Source organism: Gopherus evgoodei, chromosome 4, assembly GCF_007399415.2.
Source record: "Gopherus evgoodei ecotype Sinaloan lineage chromosome 4, rGopEvg1_v1.p, whole genome shotgun sequence".
In the NCBI taxonomy this organism is placed as follows: domain Eukaryota; kingdom Metazoa; phylum Chordata; order Testudines; family Testudinidae; genus Gopherus; species Gopherus evgoodei.
In genome coordinates this window covers 136,558,819-136,580,098 of record NC_044325.1, presented here as the reverse complement: position 1 = coordinate 136,580,098, position 21,280 = coordinate 136,558,819, and the positions used below count along the sequence as shown (strand labels likewise).

Genomic DNA, 21,280 nt, shown 5'->3' with positions numbered 1-21,280 from the left:
CTGTGATGCTGAGTAGGGTACAGAATATTCTTTGTACGTAGCAAAGTAGCTGCATCCCTGCTTGTGGAGCAAAACTCAGCTCACCTTTAACTATGGACTGGTGAGCAGCATGGCCATAAGACACAACAGATGTACACACAGTTGTGACTATACTGAGAGGAAAGATGGGCCAAAGATTAGGTCGCTAGGCTGGGATGTGGGGGAGACGTGGAGTCAATTCCTTGCTCTGCCACAGACTCCCTGAGTGACCTTGGGCATGTCACTTAGGTCCTCAAAGGAATTTAAGGACCTAAGGCCCATTGATTTCAATGAGTGATATCTAGGGGAGTGAGGAACCTAAATATCTTTGAGGATCCAGGCCTTTGTCTCTCTGTACCTCAATTCCCCTCCAGGGACGGGGGATAATAGCACTGCCCTATTTCGTGGGGGGAGGAGGCTATGAGAAGAAATACATTAAAGATTGTGAAGTGCTCAGAAATGGTGGGAATAGAGGCCATAGAAAGGGATAGACAGAAGGTCAGTTACATGAGTGGGTCTCAACCCCTGGGGGTACGTAGAAGTCTTCTGGGGGGTACATCAACTTGTCTAGATATTTGTCTAGTTTTACAACAGGCTACATAAAAAGCACTAGCAAAGTTAGTACTAACTAATTTCACAGACAATTATTTGTTTATATGGCTCTGTACACTATACACTGAAATGTAAGTGCAATATCTATATTCCAACTGATTTATTTTATAATTATATGGTAAAAATGAGAAAGTCGGCCATTTTTCAGTAATAACCTGCTGTGACACTTTTGTATGTTTATGTTAGATTTTGTAAGCAAGTAGTTTTTAAGTGCGGTGAAACTTGACAAATCAGACCCCTAAAAGGGGTACAGTTGTCCGGAAAGGTTGAGAGCTACCGAGTTACATGTTGTGCACACCCCCACTCTCGTAATGTTCGGGGATCCTGAAGGAAATGAACGAGGGACTTTGCCTCATTCCTAGCACTACTGCAAAGAAGGGAGTGACCACAGAAGCCATTTCTCTCTCCACTAAGAAAACAGCCAAGAGTCTTTCACATGCAAGTTACCAAGCTCCCAGCCGCAGGACTCCATCCACCACTCAGTGAAACATGGTACGCTCCAGCATGATGGTTTCAGAACAGCATTTATTGAGAGCAGGACCTCATGGGGTATTGGAAACAGTGTCCCTCATAGCCAAGGGGCTATGGGATTCACTTCAGTCCCCACCTCATCAGGTAGCAAAACCAAGGGACACTATGGTTGCTAAAAGGTTCGTATCAATTGGCACCTTCCACTGCACCACCTGAGGCTTGTCGTGTAGTTAATACACCATTTTTGGAAATGTAAGATACATGGAGCAGACACGCAGAGGGGAAACAAACATGAATGCGACATACAGTGAAAGCTGCTCTATTGTAAGTCGTGCTTTCAGTGGATAACCCCAAGCAGAATTTGCTTTGAACTCCACCACACCACCTGATTTTTGCTGGGTCAGGTTCCACTGTGTGTATAAGATACATACACCACAGGCGGCCAAAATCTGTATCTAACTTGAAATACATCGTACATTTCAAGTACTCAAGAGAAGCTAGTCTAAAGTCATGCCACAAGATATAGAGGATGCCAACAGGAGTTTTATAATGAGCCACCACCGCCTCTCTAGTGCAGAAATATTTTTTCCCATGCACAAAAAAATAAGAACCATGCCACATGGAGTAACTCTGGAATGGGATGCATGCAGTGGACCAAGCAAAACTGATGAGCAGGGTTCAATTCCTGGCTCTCCTGAAGGGGGCATGTGCACTGTAGACACATTTGGTGGAGGAAGCAAGAGGAGTTTAGATAGGGTGGTACCATCCATGTCTGCACTGCCTTTCATATAGGATTTGTGGGGAAGGACCTTACAGTTCCACAAAGATAGTAGATCATTCATTGTTTCCGGTTAGGGGGAGGGCCATGAAGCACCATGCCTCCAGACTGGTGGGGATCCAGGATCTTCAGTATTAAGGAGTCCCATCTCTGAGTCAGACTGGAGTAGGAATTATGGAACTTCAGGTTAGAGTTAGAGCTTGGGGGGGAAGAGGCACCAAGGAAATTCCCCTCTCTTCACCCAGCTGCTCCTGCCCCTTTAACAGATGAGCTGGGCATTTAAAACTTAGCTACCCCCCTTTTATTGGTATCCAGGGATAGCAGGGTCTCAGCAGTGCTAGCGTAACAGAGTGGTCGGTGTGGTTTGCCAGGCACTGCTGAATATATCTGGATTGGAGTGGACTTAGCCAGTGACAAGAAGGCCCAGTAGGGGGTCTTCACCTGACTGATATGCCCCATGCCTAGCAGGGCAGCAGGACAATCAGTACTGGAGGAGAGTTTGAGGATAGGAGCACAGAGGGTCGAGGCAGACCCTTCAGAGCAGAAGGCCTGTCAGCAGGGGAGCGGCCACTAGGAAGAGAGAGAACTCCAGAAGGTTGCTGGTGGCTGAACCATTTTGCTGGTCCAAGTCTTTCTTTGTGGGGCCCGTCATCAGCTCTTCGGTCTCTCTGGCACCTGTGTGCAGAAAGGAAGGAAACCTGGAGTCAAAGCTGAAGCCACAGGCAAAGGACCGGCCCAGTTCACACTGCTCCCTCTGCGACATGCTGCCACATGGGCAAGGATGATTCATAGCGCAGGACACCAGCACAGAGTCCCTCAGAAGGCAAGACACAGCTCATGACTCTGCTCGTGGGTTAGTGGGGAACCGGCCAAATCCATGCTCATGCTTCACGAACCAGGCAGCTCAGATAGTCCCTGATAATGTTAGGGGACACAGTGCAGGGGAAGGTGCAGGGAAGGGGGTCGGTGCTGTGTGGGGGAGGAGTTTGAGGGCCAGTCTGCTATTGTTTCCTGCCAAGCGCATTTATGTTTCTTAGGGGTTGCCTATGTCCTTTACGTCCAAGACTCCCTCCACAGCTGCCTTACCTGACAGGGAGGACTTGATAGTGAGGCTGTGCCCCCCTGCAGCCTTGGAAGGTGGTAATAAGTGCAGGAGGGAGATCTCCTTAGCAGTGGCAGGTGCTGGCTTTAGAGCAGGTGGGGGTTGCTTGGTATCTTCCAAGCTGAGATTGGTTTCTAGAGTTGTAAGGCTGAAGGATGGAGGTGGCTCTGAGGAGAGGGCTGGCTCAGCTCTCACGGAGGCTGTATCAGACTCCTTCAAGTCTTCCTCCATTTCTGGAGAGGCAGTCGGGCTGAGGGTTGACTCCAGGTCCAGAAAGAGCACAGCCTCTAAGGTCACCAATGGGGCACCAGTCTCCTCAGAGTCCACTTGCATTTCTGGAGATGTTTTATGGCCCAGGTCTGAGGTGGGCTCTAAGGAGGATGTTGGCCCAGTGGCCGTGGTGGGGCTGGGCCTAGCTGTTCGGATAGGTGGCGGGTTTGTGGTGGGGGTGGTAGTGGGTGGCAGCCTTGTGGTCATGGTAGGGTTCGACCTTGTTGTGGCGGTGGTGGTGGTGGGTGCTGGCCCTAGAGTAGTGGTGGTGGTGGGGCTTGTGGTAGTGGGTGCAGGCCTCGTGGTGGTGGTGGGTGCCAGCCTTTTTTTCACGGTGGTGGGTGGTGGCGTTATGGTAGCGGTAGTGGTTGGGCTCATGGTAGCTGTGGTGAGAGCTGGCCTAGTGATGAGGTTTGGCCTTGTTGTCCTAGAGGATGTAGAGGCCTCTTCTGAGTCTACACTGGGTTCTGATGGGAGACAAAGAGGGCTGTGGGTTACCACCAGCTTCACTCGGAGCCCAATGAAAACCAGCAAAGGAGAGCTGGAGAAAGCAGGGGCAGGCACTTTCACTAGGCTCTTGGGGAAACACTCCCCTTCCCCCCGTCCCTTGGTGGGAACTGAGCTTAGCAGGTAGCCCATCAGATGCAGGGACATCATTTTTTCCGGGCAGGTCCCAAGACTACATTTGTTTTCAGATCTGATATGGGAAAACGCCACTCCTCTGGAATGGTATTTCCTGGCAGCAGAGGCCCAGGCAGTTGCTAATGGGATAGGAAGCCTTTCCCATCTGTCACCAGCATAAACATGGCCCAGGTTGGAGAACAGTGAGTCTTTCCTGTCTCCTGGTGGCTGAACAGTGGAACAAGCTGGGGGAGCTCCCAGTGATTAGAACCTCCACCACACACTGGTGTCTGCAGCAGAGATGCCAAGGACTGCATGGGCTGCAGAATGTGAAAATGATCTACCCCTAGGAGAGGGTAATGGGGGTCCCGTCAGATCAGGATGAGGCACATTGGCCTGGCAGCATGTGTGAGGGAAGCTTACTCTGCTGCTGCCTAGGCTATGCCTGCTCTGTAGACAGGGCTGGCTCCAGGCACCAGCGTAGCAAGCTGGTGCTTGGGGCGGCCAAGTGGAAGGGGCGGCACGTCTGGCTCTTTAGTGGCAATTTGTTAGTGGGTCCCTCGGTCCCTCTCGGCGGGAAGGACCGGCTGCCGAATTGCTGCCGAAGAAGCAGCGGTGGTAGAGTCATGGCGGAAGTGCCGCAGATCATGATCACAGCTGGCTGCTTGGGGCGGCAAAAACCCTGGAGCTGGCCCTGTCTGTAGATAAACACAGGACTCCAGTCCCAAGTCTGCCACTCCAGCTCTTTTTTGACAATACTAATATATACTTACAAAAAGGTGATTCACCTCTGGGGAAAGCCTTAGAATCCCGACCCTGAGACCTGGGAGAACTTTACCGGCAGGGCTGAGGAAGTGCTGGGATCCCCACATACAGCCAGATTCTGCCCCCTCACTCCTGGACTAGCACCTCATTCAGAAGATAACCCCACTGCTTTTAGGGGAATTGTCCCATGGGTGGAACCTGCCTCCCCCCAGTTCTCTGGCCTGTCCAGTGCAGACACTGGCTCCTTCAGTTCCCTTCACGTACCACAGATTGAATTCCTACACGTATAGCCCTCGGGGCACTTGGAGCACGGAGGTCCTTCCTTGTACGGCTTGCGACCCCTCACATTGCCGCTGGTAGCAGAATATGCAGATGAAAAGAGAACAGCTCATGACAACAGAGGGGATGAATCCCCTCCCCATCTCAAAAAGGAGGGAGATTTTTAATTCAAATCAGATTTTGCTAAGATATAAATCAAAGGTCACTTAAAAAGTGGGGAGAGCTTTGACTGTGCTACTAATAGCACCTGGGCTTATGAACACTGTCTAGAGGCCTGAGCCTAAGTTTGGGAGCCTCTCCATTCACTTCAGCAGTGGTTTGGATCAGGCCCTTAAAATTACAGCTGCTCAAAAAATGACCCCTCAGTTTCCTGAATGTTCGTTTTATTTTGCCTTTTTCCGTTAAAATTTCCATGCATATTTCCATAGAGGTTATCAAACTGGGAACACTCTGACCAGGTCTGACAGTTAGCCCTTGCATTTATACAGCCCCATCGACAGAGGACCTCAAAGCTCCCTATACACATCCGTGAAGTACACTGAGGTAACTCATCACGAGGAACTCCATGGAGTCAGTGGCATGACACCAGACTGAGAGCAGAATCAAGCTAATTTTCTCCATATCACGGCTGGGGAAAATGAGGCACAGAGAAAGTAACAGCCAAATTCTCCTCCTAGTGACACTGGTGTAAACCCAGGGTGCTTCTATTGACCTACGTGGAGCAACTTTAGATTTACAGCCCTGTATCTATGTGGCTTTTCATGACACACCCAAGGACTCACGGTCCAGGGCAGCACCACAGATAGAACCAAGGACTCCTCTGTCCCAGACCTGGGCTGGATTTACAAGATCTGCCTCTCTTTGTTGCCACAGGAAAATGACAACAAAGGGCTTTCTTAGAATTGGCGTCCACTCGCTACCTGAAAGCAAGGTAAGCAGAGCCTGGGGGAGGATTTTCCTTCTCAGCCTGGGGATGAAGGTTACAGTAAGTAGATGTGACAGGGCCAAGATGGAATCAAAGCAATCCTTGGGAAGCACACACTCACGGGGGATCGTAGTTGCAGACCAGCAGGTAGAGATCAGGTTCCTCGACACCATGCAGGGTTTTGCAGAATTGCATCCCACAGCCAACGTGTTCGCTGTTTGCCCAGACCACCTAAAGCAAGGGAGGAAGAGAGAAGGGTTATGTCTGTCAGCACAAGGCAGGAAGAGCACCGATGGGCGACCGTGAGACACCCTGCCTGTGAGAAGAGGTTTAGACGAGTGTGCGTGATGTCATCTGCAACCAGCATCAGCTCAGTCGTCACCAGGACTTTCTTCCCAGACCTCCAAAGCTAAAGCATGAGTCACTATAGCCTGGGCTAAGGGACCAACTCCCCAAACTAGGAGCTGTAGCAGACTCATGGACTCTGTGCATGAAGAGCACACCATTTCAGAGTTACATCTAAGCAGTCAGGCCTTGTTAGTGGTTGGATGAGAGATCCCCATCAACAATTCTTCTCTGTCCATCTGGACATAACCCACATGCTCCTGAATTATGGTGCTGTTCATTATCCAGATCTGAATTTTGGAAGAGGCCCCTGTCTTTATACTAAGCCAAATGAAAAGTCCAGATCCAAATACCCTGGAGTAGTGGAGAGTTCAAAACATGGAGCTTGACCTGGGATCCTAGTTCTGAGGCCAGAGCCCATCTGCTACAGGGACTTGAAAGCCACACCAGGCTTGCTGAGTGACCAAATGGTGCAGCATTAAAATACACAGATGACTTTAAAGACTTTTTTTTCCCCTAAAGGGAAACTGTTCAGCAGGCCTGTAATGATCACAGCAGCTCATGATGCCCACAAAATTGAGCCATCATGCAGAATAAGAATCAATTCTATCCTGTCCAACTGAGATTCTTATACTGGGCCCAACACTATGGTATCGCAGCCCCTAAACAATATTTCTACAGTGGGTCATGTCCCAAGCACAACTCCCTCCCAGGAATCCAGCCCTTCATGCCCTGTAGCCAGATACCTGGGTGTAGTGGCCACACATCTGTCCTACGGTGCATTTGGACGTGGTCAGGTTGTAGTGCTTGTGCTCGTCGTACCACTGCTCCAAGGCCACCTCCACGTCCATCTCATCGGTAATGGCAAAGAGGTTCTCACCCCGCCGGCCCCGCTCCTTGTTGTGGCCCCAGATGCACTTTGCTGCATAGGCTTTGGCAAAGGCTTCCAGGTCGGGTGCCCAGCTCTGAAACAAACACAAAGCTGCCACCATCATAAACCATGAGGCCGGGGCAAGGATTGTCAATCAGAATTGAGTCCCTCGTCACATGGATCACATGCTCTGACATGCTGAGACACACAGAACCTATCCCTTATCCAGTGGGGCCAGAGGTTAGAACCTAGAATACTGGGTTCTGTTCCCAAGCACTGGCAAAAGACTATGGCTCTCCCCAAAGTGACATTTCCGATTCTTACCATGTTTGTCGGCAGGTTCATATTACATAGCAGGACAAGATCAGAAATGAAGATTTTCAAAACTGAACCCTGCACCCATCAGCACTGGCTCAGTTTCAGAGCTTTCTTGGTGGATATGTATTATTATAATGGAAGACCAGAGAATTCTGAAGTGTGTTCACCAAGGAACGCCGCCACAAGGGCATCAAAAGCTTTGGTGGTGCCACAGATATGCCAGTGATAGGCACAGACTGAATATCCAGCAGACCACCTTGAGGATCTAGCCAGAGATTGATCCAGGTGGCGCTTGATCTGCAAGGAGGACATGTTCCTGGGATTTGCCATGATGATGATGGAGTCCCCCTTAGGGGTGCAACTGCTGGATTGGAGCCTTAAAATGTTTTACGATGGGGTTTTAAAAGGAACTCATGGGCATTAGCTGCTCAAATTCCAGTGGAATTCATTGGAGCTTAGTATCTAACCCCTTTAGTTTCCTTTGAACATACCAGCCTAAGGCAAACGTGAATATAAAATGCTGCTTGTCAATGGGCAGTAATAAAATAGCAGCAGTTCTACAGCAGCTTCCGTCCCTGGAATCAGTTCCCTGTTTTAACCAATGGGGAAACTGAGGCAATGAGCAGCATGGTGACTGATTCAATGTCACCTGGCAAAAAGCTGGGAATGGAACCCAGAAGACCTGGATCCCTTGTTGGAACCACTGACCACAATGAACAGGACAAACTGTGGGAATGCCTGGAGAGAGGGACCTGCCCAGTTCAACAGCTGTGTAAGGCCAGAGCACAGGAGCCAGCGCACACATCTGGTAACCTCATCATTTAAACTCCACTGGAGACTCAGTCTGACAGCTGCCTCCCAAGTGATCCCTCCAGTGCCCGGACTGACAACTGCTTTTTGTCCAGCTGAACTCCCCTGGGCTCCATATCTTACCTAGCGGCGGTTGCTAGGTAAGAGAGGGAGAAGTTTTTGCACAAGAGAAGCATTAAGGGGAACACTATGATGCAACTGCTTGGTATTTCATTACATTATTTAGAGGAGCAGCAGCTTCTCTGAAATCCAAGCAGCAGAGATAGCAGGGCAGGTGGGAGGAGAGCCCAGACATACAAGCCCACTGAAAGATCACGGGACGGAGCAGCAGGTGAGGAAGGTGGGTTTAGCAGCTGATGGGAGCAGGAGTGGAGTGTGATCCAATGGGGAAACCCTCAGTATTTTGCAGGGAAGGTGATTATCTTAGTTGGGGTGAGGAGGATTCCTGGTTCACTGATTCCTACGTGTCAGAGCCCAAGCATAGGTAGCAAGGATCAGAGAAGATGCAGTCACTGTTCTATCAAATTGCTCTCTGCTTACTTATAAGAGGGGCAGAGGCCGGGGGAGGGACGTGGGGATCTGATGGTGCTTTGGAAAGAGGGTAGATTGCAGGTCTTGGTGTGGGGGCTCATTATCCCCTCCTTGTGGCAGAGAGCCAGGTACCATAAGTAAAGAACTAACATCTATGTTATTTGCTTCATTAAAAAAATAAGGCTTTGGCCTGCGTATGCCCATTGTATAACCATTTCCATGGTAAACAGCTCTGCTGTCCCAAACATAAGAACAGGTTGACTACAGATGGGCAGTTAGCCACAGGAGTAGGTGAACTCAGAAGCTGAGATCTGGTTCTTCCGAAAGAAAAATGTCCTCGGAAATCCAGATGAGCAACGCAGACTTAGATGTTGGCATAGAAAGTACGCTTATTAAGTTTGCAGACGATACGAAACTGGGAGGGATTGCAACTGCTTTGGAGGACAGGGTTAAAATTCAAAATGATCTGGACAAATTGGAGAAATGGTCTGAGGTAAACCGGATGAAGTTCAATAAAGATAAATGCAAAGTGCTCCACTTAGGAAGGAACAATCAGTTTCACACATACAGAATGGGAAGAGACTGTCTAGGAAGGAGCATGGCAGAAAGAGATCTAGGGGTCATAGTGGACCACAAGCTAAATATGAGCCAACAGTGTGATACTATTGCAAAAAAAGCAAACATGATTCTGGGATGCATTAACAGGTGTGTTGTAAACAAGACACGAGAAGTCATTCTTCCGCTTTACTCTGCGCTGGTTAGGCCTCAACTGGAGTATTGTGTCCAGTTCTGGGCACTGCATTTCAAGAAAGATGTGGAGAAATTGGAGAGGGTCCAGAGAAGAGCAACAAGAATGATTAAAGGTCTTGAGAACATGACCTATGAAGGAAGGCTGAAAGAATTGGGTTTATTTCGTTTGGAAAAGAGAAGACTGAGAGGGGACATGATAGCAGTTTTCAGGCATCTAAAAGGGTGTCATCAGGAAGAGGGAGAAAACTTGTTCACCTTAGCCTCTAATGACAGAACAAGAAGCAATGGGCTTAAACTGCAGCAAGGGAGATTTAGGTTGGACATTAGGAAAAAGTTCCTAACTGTCAGGGTAGTTAAACACTGGAATAAATTACCTAGGGAGGTTGTGGAATCTCCATCTCTGGAGATATTTAAGAGTAGGTTAGATAAATGTCTATCAGAGATGGTCTAGACAGTATTTGGTCCTGCCATGAGGGCAGGGGACTGGACTCGATGACCTCTCGAGGTCCTTTCCACTCCTAGAGTCTATGAGTCTATGAGACACTAGGAGTTCAGTCAGAGACTCAAGGGATTGTTTCTAAGCTGAACCGTTTACCAAAGTTTACCAGGCTGCGGAAAAACTGCTGCTGCTGGCCATCAGGTCTTTTAAGTTCTATAATAGTAAATTTAGCATGGGCATATGCATTTCACATCTATTCATGGCAAATTCAAGACAAAGGCAAGACTCAGAGTAAACCACAATCAAGATCAATACGTTTTTCAGGACAAGATCTGAGTCAAGGCGGAAAGTGCTACAAAGCATCAAGTCTGGCTTCAAGCTTTTATTTCCAACAAATAGGATTGAATGTTCACATTTGTTGTATGCCTAAGTCATCATCCCATTTTTACAGTAAGCAGCAGCATACTTCATTAAGCCATTTTCTAAATTTCTTCAATGATTAAGAGCCTAAGGGCTTGTCCACACAGTGGGTCTGATTTCTAAAGCGTACTAATGAGTTGAGTATTAATTGGTCTGTATATAGGCCCTGCTGGTGCACACTAAAGGTTTCCTCGTGCACTTTAGTGTTTCAGACAGCACTGTATGGCTGGCTGGCGTGTCTGACAATGACATCACAGCATCACACGTTTTCATACAGCTGTACAGTCCAATCCATAAGGAGCAAGATTGCTAACAGATGTCACATAAGAATGTGCAGGCAAGGGTCCCATTGAGGACTTGGCAGGACGCTTGCCCCTTTTTTGATCCGTTTTTCATGTCTCTCTTCCTCAAAGTGTTTACTACCTTTATTGGTAGTTGCTCTCTATTCAGGTCTGGCCTTGGCTTTGTCTTTGAAATTATCAATATTTATGTCAATTAAGGTCAGATTCTACTTAATAATGTCTTTGAAGCATTTTCATTGACCACCCCTCTTGTGCTTTCCAAGTTTCAGCTCACCCTAGAAAACTGTTTGGGGGATTCTATCATTATCTAAACAGTAATATATTAAAGTGCACCAGCAGGGTCAATTCATGTGCAACACGCTAGCGTTTTGTTAGAAATCACACCCCAGTAGAGCACATTACCTCAGTGTGTAGACATGCCCAAGCCTCATTTTTAAAAAATGAATTAAGCACTTAGGCAGCTATGTCCCTTTGACTTTCAATGAGATTTAGACTCCTAGTCCCTTTTGAAAATGGGACTTAGACGTTTTTTAAAAATTTCACCCCTTAACTAAAATAGTATCAAATTAACTTGGGTTTTGTCTACACAAATGAGTTTAGTTAAATCAGTGCAAATTGTGTGTGCTCGCAAGGCCTAAAATAACCAGGTCATGATAAGAGCTAGGGGGAGGGGGGATGGTTTTCTTGTCCTATGAACATTTTTGAGAGATTGAAAAATTTTCCCATCCCGAAAACAGGATGAAAAATCAAAATCTCAACAATTTTCACATACCAAAAATCTTCCCCAAAAAATTGGTTTGGGTCAATCGAACCATTTTGTTTTTATAATTTTGAAACATTTTGTTTCAATGTTGACCTTTTAAAAATCTTCTTTTAACTTGAAATTTACTAAAATTTCAAAATGAAAAATTGTTTCAAATTGAAAAAATGAAACCTTTTTCCCCAAAAAATATTTTGGCATCATGAGAATCATCAAAATTGACTCTGTTTCTTTGACAGTTCTGGTTTTGACAAATTGACATTTTCCAGTGCTCATCAAAAAATCCCCAACTGACTGTAGTCATGATAAAGAACCAGCTTCAAATTTGTCTTTAGCCAAAGGGACAATGCTGTCCAAATACTAACACCTTGCACTTTAAGTAGCACTTTCCCTCTTCAAAACACTTTACAAATATTAAGTAATTCATCAAATGTGGAGAGTCATCTTACTCAAATCAAGGTGTCTAATACAAGAAGCAGCATCCTCTTATGATTAGAGCAGGGACTGAAAGAATGAGGCTTTATTTATAGCTTAGACACACTAGAAGACCTTAGGCACATTGCTTCTTCATGCGTTAGATTTTCCCATCTATAAAATGGGGATAGTACTGATTTGCCAAACCTACTCTGCAGGGGTGTTGTGAGAAGGAACATACACAAGCACCTTGGATGAAAAATGGCTAGTATAAAGATACCTATAAAGCCAAAATCAATGGTTGAGGTTCAATTTTATACTCCATTCTATAGATAAAAGAGTCTATCAGTAATCACAAGTGCAACACTAAGAAGAGTTCTCTGAGCTCAGCTGAGATTTTGTCATTCTGGATGGTGAATTTAAGTTTTGGTTATTTGTTCATTGCAAATTTGTTTACTACAGCCATGACATTTATTGCACATGGTGTGTAGCTTGGTCATTGCTACATGAGGAAAAAAGAAACAATTTTTACACTGGATCTCCAGCTAGAGTCAATCACATTTATGAACTTTAACTTTCAAAGTACATTTCATAACAAAGGATGTTCTTAGTTTAAGAAGAAATGTAGGAGACCCTCAGCTATTCAATAAGATGCAATAAGATACAGGATTTCTATCATACAGGAGACCTCCAGATATCCCACACCTTTCTATCATATAGAACAGTGTTTCTCAACCTTTTTGATACCAGGGACCAGCTTGCTGCCTTGATGAACTATGTGAGGGAAATCTCAGGGATTGGCATCAGTTCACGGACTGGTCACTGAGAAACACTGATATAGAAGACTCGAGATATCCCACTGGAATCAGACCCTGGGTTTCCCATGGGACACTTACCATTTTCAGCATGTCTGCAGCATGAGGGGAGACCTGGGAGCGGTAGTGGTTGTGCATCTCCACGATCAACCTCTTGTCATCATCTGTAAGGGACCAGCTCAGTTCCACAGCTGTGAGCAATAGGAGAAGGGGAGGAAGCCCAGAGCTCAGCATTGTGGCAGTCGGTCTCTGGCTTTAGCAGCCCACGCCTCTGGCAGATACATTTAAAGCACTTCCCAAAATAAGGAACACCCAAAGCCTGAGATTAGGGGAGGAAATGTATCTCTTTATTATAATACATTTCAGAGCCACAGGGAACACACCCATGTAATGTCATTGATGAAAAAGGAATGCTGCTTAAGGGGCCAATGAGTGAGCAATGCCCACTCCCTGAGAGCTATCATGTGTGTGAAATCGTGGTATTAATTTTTTCCACAATTGAAGGAGCTCCGTTTTGGGGCCCTGCTACTGCTGTAATTTCAGATTTAAAAATTAATATAACCCTTTGTGATGTCCTATAATTACTTATGTAATTACTTCCTCCCCTTTCCTTCCAGAGGATCCCCAAATGTTTTCCAAACTGAAACACAGACTAGACACAGAAATCATTTCACCTGCCACTGAAACGCAGCCAACTCTGGGGCAGAACATGGCAGCTGTTTAACAACAAGCAGCAATATTAGACATGCAGGAATTGTAATTCTAGTTTAGATTGGGGTCCCCGCCATCTTGTCCATCATCATGTCTTAGAGCTGCCAGCACCCCAGCAAGGTGCAGTGGGCAGTTATGGAATAACCTTCCCCACAGAAAGTTTCCTCCTGACCCTCATCAGATAAATTTATACCCTTAAGGAGGAGAGCTTATAGCCCTTCCCAAATGTTTTGGGTTGGACAGGCAGTGAGAAAAACCTTATGAAACTGCATAAGGAGAGGTGTTAAGGGAGAGTAGTAAAAGCTCTACGTCTTTCATCACTACGTAATTTTGACAGGTTTCCTTGTCCCGCATCATGGCATTATGCCAGTCAGAACTCTGTATTACACATCATGTCCCCGCCTTTTGCCCCACCCTCTTTTTGGCCCTATGGTTTTGGAAGTCCCTCCTACTCTTTCAGGCCTTTCCAGGGCCCTAGGTATCATTTTTGGAGACGTGTTGTCAGCCATTTTGAAAAGAATAGGATGTTTTTTGAAACATGTATTTAATTTTTTCTTACTGGAAGCAGCATAAATAAAGAATGTATGTCCTTTCCTCATTTTAAGAGGGAAATTTGCCTTTTATGCAGTGATTGCTATTCTAAATACAGTTGACAAAACAATTGCAGAGTTTTAATAACAGAGTTAAAGAATTGTTAATATATATCCATTTATACACACACACACACACACACACAACCCACCTCTCACCCCTCTTTTTTTTCCTACCCTGAACACAAACGCCAATCTTGCTCTGGGATGTTTAGGGATGTTTATGGAAAAAAAAAAAAAAGTAGGAAGGCATTAGGGAAGTTACTTGGACCTTTCTCCCTTCCATCCCCTCCTGTCCCTGTCTATGGCCAAGGGGGGAGGCCTGAATCCACCACCCAAGCCACAGGCTGTGTGTTATGCTTTGACTGCCCCATGGGGCCTCTCCTGGTGTGCTCTAGGTGCTGAAGCTTGTGGTTTGGGCGGGGTATCCAGCAGCACCCGAACCCATTCAGAATCGGCATGGCTTGTCTACTAGTAACAACATTGGTTTTGGCAGGGTCAGCTGCAGGCAAATTTTAAACTGATCAAGGACAGCTTCTCAACTCCAGGATCCCACCCACAGTTGTTCTTTTTGGAACCAACATTGGTAGCACTGAGATGCTGCAAAACAAGCACCAAGCTCCCACCCCTCTGCTGACAAGCTTGTCTCCCGCAGGCCGCATTAGGTAAGCGTGTGAGGAATGCAGCTTTCTGGTATTCAAATGCTTCAATATAGAAACATATTGTGCAGCTCCAATAAACCCAGGGATCATTAGGAACAAATAATTTTGTTACATAACGTATGAGATATAAAACACACAATGGGGTTTGTGGGTCTGATTGACTTCAGTGGGTTCTGGATCAGGCCAAATGGCTACCGTTTCCAAAAGAAAATGAGGGTGTTAGGTACCCTGATCCCACTGAAAATCAACAAGAGTTGGGCATCTAATTCCTTGGGCTCCTTTGAAAATACCTGCATTACATTTTCAAAAGTGTGTAAGTGATTTAGGAGCCTAAATCCAATTTTCAAAAGCTACTTTGCTTTTACTGATATAGCTATGTCGGCTGATTTTTTGCTGACATCGATATACCAGTAACAGCCCTAGTGTGGATACAGTTATACTAGTATGTGCCTTATACTGGCATAACTTACTTGAGTTCTCAAACAGGAATAAGCTACACTAGTATAATCACTTTTCTACCCATAACCACACCTACACTAGGGGTGGGGTTTGCCACCTTTAACTACCGTAGTACCGGTAAAGCAGCAAAGTTTTAAGTGCAGACAAGACTTTAGGATACTAAATCACTTTTGCAACTGAGATTTAGGCTCAAATCACTTACACATTTTTGAAAATGTTACCTAGGTGTAAAGACATAATAGTATCAGACTGTCAGATATTTAATGCCGTACACTGACTGTCATCAACCTACCCAGCATATGCAGATCTCTATTATACCCCCCTCCACCACTTCTGCCACCATAGCACAGGCACTGACTCCATGAAAAAAACGGTGGGTGCTCATCACCCACCAGCAGCCGCTCAGATCAGCACCTCCCACCCACCGGCAGCCTTGCGGATTAGTGCCTTCTCCTCCCTCCCAGCACCTCCCACCCACCGTGATCAGCTGTTCCGCAGCACGCAGGAGGTTCTGGAGGGGCGGGGAAGGAGCAGGAAGATGTGGGGCATGGGCAGACCAGGGGCAGGAAGAGGTGGGGTGGAGAGGAGTGGGAAGAGGAGGGGCTTGGAAGAAGGGGTGGAGAGGGGGCAGGCCCCTGGGCAGAGCAGGGGTCAAGCATCCCCCAGGAACCAAAAGGTCGGTGCCTATATGCTCAAGTATAGTCACAAAACCACGGCTCTCGCTCAGGACACTGTTTCTTTAATTAAAATAAAAGGAAAATTCACACTGGGGAAAAAGGTGCATCAATGTTTGTATTTAAATGCAAAAAGTAAAAACAATTTTAAAATTCTTCTTACGTACAAAGCTGATTTCTTTACACTCTTTACAGGCTTTTCCCAAGTATTTACAAACTTTGCAATATATTAAATTAAAATCATCCATAAAATTCACTGCATATTTACATTCTTTAACAGCCACTTGAATGTATAGTGTACATAATTCAACAGTCTTTATGCATATATCTATAGAATAGTTTGCCCAGCATACCCGAGTCTTTGTAATACATCACAATTAACCATATTACCCCCCATTTCCCACTACACAAAGAGAGAACATTAAAAATAAATCAATGCTCATTTGTTGGAATCTGCACCGCAAAAGGAAAGGCCAGCACCTCCCACGTTTAACTCAACACGACAGTCCCTCAGTCCTTTAAGATACCTGTTTTCAGGCATTCCAGAAGAGAAGAGATAGCTCTTGACAGAAACAGACAAAGAGAAGAAAGTTGAATTCTCTGAGAGGTGAAAGGTTTCTGTTCATTGCTAGCATGGCTGCTGGAATTGCTCATTGCTTGTGGCCTGATCCTGGCAAGTGCAGAGTTCTCTTATTTCCCATTGAATTAACAGGGAGCCAAGGGTGCCTCAGCACACTGCAGGATCGGGGCCAATCCTGCAACCCATCCTCATGACAGCAGTCCCACTGCAGCGAGGCAGTCTACTTGCATGAGAAAGGGTGGTAGGCTCATCTTCCTCATACCGCGTAGCGCGGTTACCATTCAAATCACTAGTAACTTGATATTCTTCTCTGTTCGTTGAAGGCTGTATCTACCGCTGCAATCAGAGATGTGACTGCAGCTTGAGTAGCCATAGCCATGCCAACTTTAACCTGCCTGGCACAGCTAAAAAGAGCAGTGAAGGCCTGGCAGCACGGACTTCAACGTGGGCTGTACAAGCCCGCCTGATACCCCGGGTATGTACTTGCATTGCTAGTCCGCGCTGAGGTCCATGCCGCCATGTCTTCACCACTATAGTTACCGGTGCTAGCTAGATTAAAGCAAGCATGGAGACGAGTACCTAAGCTAAAATTAGTGTAGACATATGCCAAGACAAAAGTGCACCATACAGCACAGCCAGTACCTCCCTCCCCTCCCATCTGAAGAGTGGGCATTTTGCAACAGCTGTTGAGAGAGAGGCTGGTAAATGCACCAAAAGCCATCTGACTCCAGTAGAATCTTACCCTAGAAAACTCTCCAGGGGTTTTGCAATGGGAGTCGGAGGTTCAGATTTGCAGCACTGCAAAATTCTCATTAAAAATCAGTGGGAACTGGGTGCCCAGATCCCCCTAGTTTCCCAGTGCTGAAATTAGCAAAGTAGTCAGACTCCTTTCTCCTGCATTCAATTACCCTGAGTTCAGAAACCAGAGCGATCGGGATAGACAATGTCTTCAATTATTGAAGACAGGCCTTAAACCAGCCTCTACGAAGTTCTACCTGTCCCCTTCCCTGGAGCAGAGAGTCTTTCCTTACAGGTGAGTAAGATACGACAGTTTCATTATCTCCAGTTATTATGGGCAAGGGCAAGTGGGCAAGTTTTGTGCCTTGACTGGTGAATTTTCACAGCAGCTTTGCAAAGCCATGGCATTCAGGGAGGCTCATACATGAAGCATTTAGGCACACAGTGAATTTCAAAAGAGGGATGAACTGGGCAAATGAGGTTGGGCCCCTGGCAGATGCCAGTAGAGAGCAGGGCAAGGTGTCAAACTAGCCACACACAGGGACTGTTTAAGACATGTTGTATGCAAAAAAGCCCACAAATGTCAGGCAACGCTGGATGCCATGGACATCCGTGATGTAATATACAGCTTCAACAACTTCATCCACTTGCTAAGATGCCTAAGTAACTGAGAAGACAGCCAGGTCACTCCACTCTGTTACAAACTCCAGAGTCACAGGAGCCGGCTAGCTGTTGGGGTGACATATAACCCTTTCTCTACCAAGTCCTTGTTTTGGCAGATGGCAAGAATAGAATTGCCCTTCCCCAGCTCTCAAGCCTGTCACTGCCTTTGGAAGTGCTGCTTCTTTTCTGGGTGGGAGAAGTTGTGTCTCCAAAACACAAATGGAGTAGGGGATGGGATGGGACCAGTTCTTGCCAGCAGTTATCAGACTATCTAGCCTGGAAAGTGTTGACTAGGAGCTGAATTGTTGACTAGGAGCATGTTGCGTCTCAGACTCACCAGCCTCATTTTCCATTGGCCTTATCAAACCCCGACAGCCCTGCCTGTACTGAATCACAGCAAGGTGCGAATACTATTTCCCTGGCTGCCGGAGACAGGGATGGACTTGAGCTAGAAACCACCAGGGCTTTGTACTCTAGTACTGATGGGGCCACATTTGGTTCTTCAGGATCTTAACAAGCAGAGTAAAATCAGCCTCCTCCTGTTTTGGGTTAGCAGCTAAGTCTGCCTTTAATTCCTTACGGCTCTTGGAAGCAGAGGAGAAAGCATACTAGAAGTGTAAAAACAAATGATGTAAATTCCAAAGGCAGTGAGGTTTGGACACGTGAGCACTGTGTCTCCCAGACACAGCTCTGGAAACTTAGGCAAAGATCAAAAGTGCACTTGGAAAGCAGATCTGCAAGCAAGACAGATTCGCCATTTTCTCTCCAACTGGTGTAACACTCTGCTAGTTGTGTTTGAGCTGGAGCGAAGCCGCTTTTATGGGAGAGTGTCTGCAGAGTAGACACAAACCACCTTGAAAACCCACTGCTTGTTAGAGAGCCTGACAGCCGATTGTCCTATTGGCTGATTTCTTCTCCTTCCATAAAGCCAGGGAACCGTGTTGGCACTGACGTGGGTCACAAAACACAGGCATTTCACAGACTGCTGACAATTTTCTTTGTAACTTTTTACAAGTCACATTCAAGGACACTTAGAAGCAATAGCAGCACTAACTCACTCATGATCTTAACAACACTGAGACCAATATATTCCCTGTGTGTGTATCTCACTGAATGCTTAATAAAAACAGAGCTAGGCACAGAAAAACCTGGGAGCTGATGAGGTAACCTTGTTAGCCTCCGAATTTAAATTGAGAAGCTGCCAAAATGTAAATAACATCTGTCACTAATGTGTGTGTTTAGGGCATGATCCTTCTGTTACTGAAATCAAGGGTAACTTGCACAGGATCCAGCCCTTCAGAGGGATACACATGCGTGAGAGTGTAGGGTGTGTGTACAATTACTAGCATAAAACCCACCAACAAAAATTAAACAATACTGTGAGTTGTGTTAACCTAATTCCCTGTGATATTTTCCTGCTAATTAAATTAGACCTTTACTGTTCAAAGCCAACTAAAATAACACCCACCATCTCGTGTTCTCCTCCACCTGTTTTGTCTTTTCCCTCTTTAGGGATGATTCTTCAAACACCCCCCCAGAGTAACTCATTAGCATTATGCATACAAGATCGTGCCCTTGGATTATAAATTCTTTTGGGGCAATAACTGTCTTCTATTTTAGTTTTGTAGAGCACCCAGCAAGATAAGGCTCTGACCTGGACTGGAACCTCTAAGCATTACTGTAACACAATTAATAAATACCAGCAGCAGCTTCACACCCATTTTCCAGCTGTTGTTAAAAAACTGCAAGAGGGTGGAATGAAATCGTTCCACTCCGTTATTTTAATTGACCTAAAGATGTTTACAAATGAAAAGATTCTTGTGTCTCATAACATGATTAACTTGCTTCAAAACAAAAGAGGCTCTCACAATACCATATGAACAAGTGAGAGAGTATGTCCTGAACCGCAGCCCGGGGCTATCACTTCAGTCTGACACATCTGTAAGCCATCTTCCACAGCAGGAACAAAGACCCTTAGGATCAGACTTGGGAGGAACGGCTGTAACTGCAGCCGGCACATGACGAAACTGATCCTCTCTAAAGGCACCGGACAAGAGAGCACAAAAGCAACAGGAAACATGCAGAGGAATCTCGGAAGGGAATCAGGAAAAAAACCAAACTAACATTCATTCTGGAGAGAGATGGAGCTTTGGGGGCTGGAAGGCGTTAACACACAAATGATTGTGGGGAAAGAAGGAACTTCCCAGGTAAACCAGATCCTAAAAGCTGCCCTCATTTAAGTCCTTCCCATACTGGCCAAGGAAAGCAAACCAGCACATTTCAAACAATAACTGCATAGTATATGCATGCAAGATTTGTGAGTAAGGTGCTGATGCAGTTTGCCTCGCCAATGTAGACAGGTGCCGAGATTTCAAAGGAGATCAGTGATTTTGAGTGGCCAACTTGGGATACCTCAAGGGAGCATGATTTTCACAGGGTGGGAGCTCAGCATTGTCTGAGAATCAGGGGGCTCAAGATCACTAATCCCTTTTGAAAATCTTAACCAGGGGTTTCCAAGTCAGAGCCAGGTGGAGATGTGGGGGAGCAGGGGTAGTGCAGTTCACTCACTGATCTGAAAGGGTAAGCTTAGGCAGTGCTCTTGCCAAAGCTCTCTGCACTCTCAGAACCTGGACAGCCATGAGGAAAAAAGCATAGGGACTACTTATTGGAACCAGCAACACTCTGAGGCTGCCATAATGCAGAAGAGCGATCACAACGAGACAAGGGGGCGGGGAGGAAAGGGTTAAACAGATTCATTTGGTATAAGAAAGCTACTGTGTGTGGTGGCCGGACTGTAAGGCCCATTCTTTTCCTGTGGCATGGAGCCAGGCCCGAGTCTGTGAAGGGGGGCTGTGGGGCTCATTCTCCTCCTTGTGAGGCATGGAACTGGATTGTGATGTGGGGGGAGGAACCATGGAACATTTCAATCATGTGTCCTCTTGACAGAGCTGCCTCAATTGGCAGGCCCAATGTTACCTCTCCCAGATGAATGCACAGGAGGGTTTCAGTCACAATTTTGCCCACTCTGGGGCTCCCTGTGAAATTCTAACAGTGCAATAGTAACAAAGAACACAAGGAGAAGCTTGTTCTCAGAAATGCAGCCGCCTGGACTCAGGAAAACAAACGTGTGCACCCCCAGGGCTTACCTGAGGGGGGTGATCCGTTCAACTGCCTCTCTCCTTAGGTACGTCCGAGGAGGGGAAGTTTTACCTCAGAGGACAGGGAAATGGTTGCTTGAAACACAAGGCCTCCCACACTGTGGGCAGGGTGGGCAAAGCTGCTTCCCTGGATGTTTCAGTTGCACCAGCTTCATCGCTTCTATACGCCCATCTCTTTGTGCCCCTTGCACATTCTTCTTGCAGTGGAGTGGACTCCAGCCTCCCACAGTTCCTAGCTAGCAGATCCATCGCAAATAACTATGGGCTCTGCTCCTCTGGAGTTAAAGCTCATCTTCCAGTAATCTGCGCTGGCATAGCCTTTGGGAAACACAACAGGAAGCAGTATGAGACGGGCCCATGATTGGTTATTGCACTGGACAAGCTCAGACCCCACTGTGATAAATATGTAGATAGAAGAGAAGTTGATCA

At 46.4% G+C, this 21,280-nt stretch overlaps 2 protein-coding genes across 6 annotated transcripts in view; both read right to left on the bottom strand.

The window, feature by feature from the left end:
- Nucleotides 1-772: 772 nt before the first annotated feature.
- On the bottom strand, nt 773-20,926 carry PI16 (peptidase inhibitor 16). 2 transcript variants are annotated; one of them, XM_030561232.1, is made up of 7 exons: nt 20,840-20,926; nt 12,698-12,807; nt 6,933-7,151; nt 5,963-6,072; nt 4,902-4,990; nt 2,966-3,718; nt 773-2,554 (listed from the first exon to the last, which is right to left on the bottom strand). In XM_030561232.1, exons 2-7 carry the CDS (start codon nt 12,752-12,754, stop codon nt 2,415-2,417), a joined length of 1,368 nt encoding a protein of 455 aa, XP_030417092.1. In that variant the 5' UTR covers nt 12,755-12,807; nt 20,840-20,926; the 3' UTR covers nt 773-2,414. The 2 variants fall into 2 exon arrangements, with proteins under 2 accessions (XP_030417092.1, XP_030417091.1); XM_030561231.1 differs by lacking the exon at nt 20,840-20,926 and having other exon boundaries at nt 12,698-12,916.
- Nucleotides 15,756-21,280, bottom strand: part of C4H6orf89 (chromosome 4 C6orf89 homolog) — a 31,896-nt gene continuing 26,371 nt past the window's right edge. For all 4 annotated transcript variants that reach the window (XM_030561235.1, XM_030561233.1, XM_030561234.1 and 1 more), the window contains exon 8: nt 15,756-21,169. In XM_030561235.1, coding sequence (XP_030417095.1) covers nt 21,084-21,169 — 86 coding nt within the window. In that variant the 3' untranslated portion in view covers nt 15,756-21,083. The remainder of the gene's footprint in view (nt 21,170-21,280) is intronic.

What these genes read in the sequence shown, in the direction of transcription:
- PI16 (XM_030561231.1), bottom strand. Translation starts at nt 12,850, where the DNA reads ATGCTGAGCTCTGGGCTTCCTCCCCTTCTCCTATTGCTCACAGCTGTG. An exon ending in CTGCAGACATGCTGAAAATG is followed by an intron (nt 7,152 to 12,697) that starts GTAAGTGTCCCA and finishes TGTTTGTTTCAG; the next exon opens with AGCTGGGCACCCGACCTGGA. An exon ending in GTGTAGGAATTCAATCTGTG is followed by an intron (nt 3,719 to 4,901) that starts GTACGTGAAGGG and finishes GTCTCCCATCAG; the next exon opens with AACCCAGTGTAGACTCAGAA.